Source organism: Octodon degus, unplaced genomic scaffold (genome assembly GCF_000260255.1).
Source record: "Octodon degus isolate 3935 unplaced genomic scaffold, OctDeg1.0 scaffold00218, whole genome shotgun sequence".
Lineage (NCBI taxonomy): Eukaryota > Metazoa > Chordata > Mammalia > Rodentia > Octodontidae > Octodon > Octodon degus.
In genome coordinates, this window is record NW_004524794.1 from 70,251 (window position 1) to 75,430 (window position 5,180).

Sequence of the window (5,180 nt, forward strand, 5' to 3'; positions counted from 1 at the left end):
CCACACAGCTGAGAATTCTTCTCTGCAGCATGAGGGAAAGGGGTGAAGGAGCAGAAACCTTCCCCTTGCTTTTCACTTCTTCCTGATTAAGTGTTTGGAGCAAGAGAAACCTGTCCTTCCTCCGCGTTTTTGCTACTTCTGGGGCCTAGAGTCCCTAGAAATCCCCAGATCTCTGCAGTGCTGACAGGAGAGAAGACCGGAAGGGACTGAGTGTGGCAGCGCTGAAGCCAAGGTTGCCAGGCCGAGGAAGACAGATGGGAATCTGAGAAGCCCACTCGCACCCAGAGTGGTCTGGGGTAGGAGGGGCACGGGAAGGCTAAACGTGGAGAGTGGGAGCCCAGATGGCCACGGGAGGGGCTGAGACCCAGCTGTTGGGGGCCTCTGCCTAGGAGCGCACAGGTCACCCTGACCCCGGCAGTCCACTGGGCTCCCATGGCCATAGAAGAGGCTACGTGAGGGAGGGAAGCCTCAGCTGGGACAGGCTCTGCCAGGACAGAGGACTTTGGTGATCTGCAAGGGTGGGGGCAGATGCAGGCTGTGGGGCACCCAGCGAAGTAGGCTTTGGGACCATCTCCTTTGAAAGGAGGTGCAAACACTTAGCCCTCCAGGGAACTGTCCAGCTCAAAGGATCCAGTTGCCCCTGGAGTAAATAAACACTAAAATACTGCTCGGTGTAACACACAAAGGCTGGACATCTTGCATTGGAACTCGCATCTGTGCCGAGCCAACCCGGCGTCCAAACAGATGTTCCTTCCCCACCGGCCCCTCCGAGAGTGAGCCAGGAGGCTGTGCCCCTGAGCAGCGAGCCACCTCCTTCAGCTCAAGGCTTACTGCGTCTTCATTTGCTCGGTCTCTAGACTCCTCAGAAAGCTGCTGCTCTTGGCCACTGCTCTCAGCAAGGGATGCCCAGGAGCAACTGGAGGCTGTCCGCAAGCATTACCCTCCCATTTGGGTCCCGCAGGGCAAGGAGGGAGTCACACCTGAGGTCTGGGGAGCCAAGCAGCCGAGGGCATGGCTGGCACAAACCCTCACTGCCCATTTGCACTCTGCCTGCTCCCACCCGTGACCTGGCCCAGTGCTTTGCCCCCTGCTCTTCTCACTCTCAACCTGCTCTGTGGTGAACTGCTGGGAAGCAGGCGGGAGCACCAGGTATTCACCCAAGAAACATGCCTGGTTCTCCTAACACGTGCCAGCCGCTGTGGGAGAGGCTGCATGAGACCCCATTCGGGCCAGCCTGGTTGCTGAGGTGGACAGAGAGGGAAGCAGAGGACCCCGGGAGTCAGTGGGAAACAACACGCTCAGCGAAGCCCAGAGTGAGGAGGGACCACGGGGAGGGACTGCACCAAAAGCGGGAGCCAGAGGAGGAGTCGGAAGGAAGTCACCCCTAAACTGAGGCTGCGTGCAACTGAGGAAGGCAGTCACCTGAAGGCAGGCAGCACCTCCCCAGGGCTATGTGTATGTCCTCTCTGGCTGCCAGTTCACCCCCAGTGGGCTGCACGAGTCTTAGGGGTCTGCGGGTGGTACCTAGCAAGGAGAGATCATCCTGCTAATGTACACAGTCAAAAGAGCTTAAGACGAACTTCCTAGGCCTTCTCTCCTCCAGGGACTCCGTACAGCCGAGTCAGAGCCCAGCAGGCCTGGTCCCACTGAAGCCCCCTGAGTGCATCAGGTTTGGACCTCCAATCCCGGCCCAGAGAGCTCTTCACGTGTAGAACAGCTCTGACCAAATATCATCTGTAGCTCTGTGAAAATTATGTTCATGTTCCATAGTCGCCGATGTTGGACCCTCCTTGTGATAACTGAGCAGGACAACTAAAGTGGCCACCCCAAGCAGCCCTTCATTCTCCATGAGCAGAGGGCAGAATTCGAGAAGCTGACAGACCTGAGCCCTGGCTGTCATAAATAGCTGGCCTCATGCTCATCCCTGGACAGGAATCCAGTGTTTCCCACAACTTGGCCTATTGCTAGGGAAGTCGCCTATGCGGCCCAGGAGTCCCGCACAGGAGAATACAGGATGGGCCCATGGCAGAAAAACCACACCTTAAGCTCTGAGTTTATTATCCTAGGATTTGGGGACCTGGCTGAATTGAAAATTCTCTTCTTTGGACTATTTCTAATCATGCATCTTGTCACCCTGGCAGGGCACATGACCATTGTGCTCATTACCGTCATTGACAACTATCTCCAGACCCCCATGTACTTTTTCCTCCGGAACCTGTCCGCCATTGAAATTTGCTACACATTGGTCATTGTCCCCAACATGTTGGCCAATTTCCTGTCCAGCAGCCAGCAGATGCCCTTCCTGGGCTGTGCCCTACAAATGCATCTCTTCGTCGCCTTGGGGGGAGCAGAGTGTTTCCTGCTGCTGGCGATGGCCTACGACCGCTTCGTGGCCATTTGCAACCCCTTACGCTACACACTCACTGTCACCAGGGCCCTGTGCCTGCAGCTGCTGGCCCTGGCATGCCTCAGCGGCTTTGCTCTCTCACTCACCCTCACTGTACTGATATTCCTCATGCCCTTTTGCCGCTCCCATGAGATCAATCATTTCTTCTGTGACATCCCTGCCTTGCTCTTCCTGGCCTGCTCAGACACACGAGCCAACGAGCTTGCAGTCTTCCTCGTCTGCGTGCTCATCCTGCTGGTTCCCTTCCTGCTCATTCTGCTCTCTTATGGATTCATAATCGCTGCCCTGCTCAGGATGCACTCTATAGAAGGAAGAAGCAAAGCCTTCTCCACCTGTGCCGGCCACCTTCTCGTGTCCCTTCTGCACTATGGCTGTGCACTATTCATCTACAGTCGCCCCAAGTCCTGCTACACTCCGGAACAGGACAAAATTGTGTCTCTGGTCTACACCAACGTGACCCCCATGCTGTACCCTATGATCTACAGTTTGAGAAACAAGGAAGTCAAGGGCGCCCTCAGGAGACTACTGGAAAGCTTGGCTGTGCAGGACCAGGCCCACACAAGCACAAGCTGAAGGCAGAACCTGTGGCATTCACGTAGCCCATTTGCAAGAGGTCACAGGAATGCCCCCCATGGTCTGAGGTACCATGCCTCCCGTTAAGGGCTTCTGTAATTCTGAGTTCACCCGAACTCACTGCCCCCTTTCCCCCAGTCAGAAAAATGCAACCAGGTCCTGTGGTGCACACCTGTCATCCCAGCACTGGGGAGGCTGAGGCACAAGGATGGCCACAGGTTTGAGATCCCCTTGTGCTGCATAGTGATACCCTGTCTCAAAAACATAAATAAATAAAATAAAAAGCAAACTTGAGAGAGGTGAAACAAGCCCTGAAGTTTTCTGATCCAAGCCAGTATTTCCATTTTTTATAAGGTTTTTCATTCTGTCCCCTGGTAGATGCCAAGAGAAATAGAAATACAAGGAGCTCTAAGCTCTAAGTGACCTAAAGCAGAGTGAGAAGGGAGAGTGAGCCCCAAGTCTAATTTAAGCACGAGCAGAAAGCACCTCAGGCAGCACCCAATACCCTGTAGTGGGAACACGTGCAGTAGTGCTGGTACTCAGGGCAGCATTGTCGGGCTGTCACCTGCCCTTGCCCCCTGGTCACACTGAGAGTGCACAGCACCATCTGGACCAGGGGCTCCTCTACCTCCATCCTCTCCCCAGGCCCCATGGCTGAAGGAGGCTTCCCTCCTCTGCTGTCCACATCCAAGTCACCATCCCCCGTCTCCTGGACCAGACCTAGGGCTCCTTAGGGTAGAGAATCATGATTAATTTATGTCATACTGGGCCCAGAAGTATGGGACCCCAATAAGTCGTCAGGAGGCTGGACTGTGAGTGCCCCACCAGCTAGGGCACAGGCCTTTGACCCCTTGTGGATAAGGTCCGAGCCCAGATGTGCTGCCCAGGAGAAGTGCTGCTGACCCACTGTCACCCCACAGGCTGCACTGAGGGCCTTGTCACTGTGTTTCCATGCACCACAGCACTTAGCAGAAATCATTCCTTGTTACAGATATCTACAGGGCACTGGGACTTTCAGTGACACAGATGCTTAAGACAAAGTCTCCGCTTGTCATCAAAGAGCTCCCAGATTGGTGTGGGCTACTACCTCCTGAAATAATTCTCCTAAGCCAGTGGGTGTCTGCTAGTCATTCACAGAGAGGGGTGACCGTCCCGGCCACCCATCTCAGGACACCTCTTGTCCCTTCTGCACTATGCCATGACACTGAAATGTCTAGGAGGACAGGGAGCCAGGGTGCTTGCTCGGGCTCTGACCAAGCAAGTAAAACAAGAGCAAACCACCTCCCCTGCACCTTGTGTTCTGTTAGCACACAGTACATCTCCCATGCATTGAGCCCAGAAAGCAGGGGACCAAACCCACCTCACACTGCGCTTCCCAACCTTGACTGCTCCTCAGTTTAGCCCTTGTCTCACCCATGTGGTTGCTTCTAGAAGAACCTGTCCTAGGAGCCTCCACAGGGATATTCCTAGCTGGGATTTAAGGGTTTTTTGGCTTTTTTCGGAAGCCCAGTGCTCCCTGTGGATTGGCCAGTGACCAGGCCGCAGAAGTCATTCAGACAAGAAGGTGACCCTCAGCTCTCCCTGGGGCTTGCAAAGCAATGCAGGAGATAGAGCAGTAAGTCCCCCGTGCCTACAGAGCTGTGTCCTGAAAATGGGGCCCTGGCGTTCACACCTCCCGGGGCAGTGGTGGGGATGGCACAGCACAATGCCTGGAAAGTGACAGCCGGCCAAGGCCCAGCGAGCGGGCACCAAGGCCATGGGGATGGGGCCTAGCCCCAGCAGGCTGCTCCATCTTCCTCCTCAGCCGAGAAGCTGGGCACAGGGGCACCCTGCCACCAGGTCCTCACGGGGATCTTGGACAGAGACAACAGGATTAATGAAGAGAAGCTATGGCGACCAGCGACATTAAAGCCCACTGGCTTGGGAAGGGAAATATAAGTTGCAGTGAGGAGGAGAAAAAGACAGAGACCACAGTACTAGTGCTGGCCCTTCCCTCCCCCGACCACTTGCGTGGCTCCTGCTTTGGGTCCCCGATGCCTGTCATCTGAGCGAGGATGGCAGGGCCTCTCCACTTGTCACCTCAAGATGCTTTAGAGCCCCCTGCTCTCCTCCCCAAGGCCTTCCCTACTTCCAAATGAGCCACTGAATGTTGAGGACAACGGCTGACGCTGTTTGCAGACTTCTTAAAGTGATTTTCCCG

At 55.3% G+C, this 5,180-nt stretch overlaps 1 protein-coding gene across 1 annotated transcript; it reads left to right on the top strand.

The window, feature by feature from the left end:
- Positions 1 to 2,014: 2,014 nt before the first annotated feature.
- On the top strand, positions 2,015 to 2,980 carry LOC101565997 (olfactory receptor 10V1-like). The gene has a single exon (XM_004645135.1). It carries the CDS (start codon positions 2,015 to 2,017, stop codon positions 2,978 to 2,980), a length of 966 nt encoding a protein of 321 aa, XP_004645192.1.
- Positions 2,981 to 5,180: the final 2,200 nt, after the last annotated feature.

Bases quoted from the DNA above. Each gene is read 5' to 3' on its own strand.
- LOC101565997 (XM_004645135.1), top strand. From the start codon at position 2,015: ATGGGCCCATGGCAGAAAAACCACACCTTAAGCTCTGAGTTTATTATC.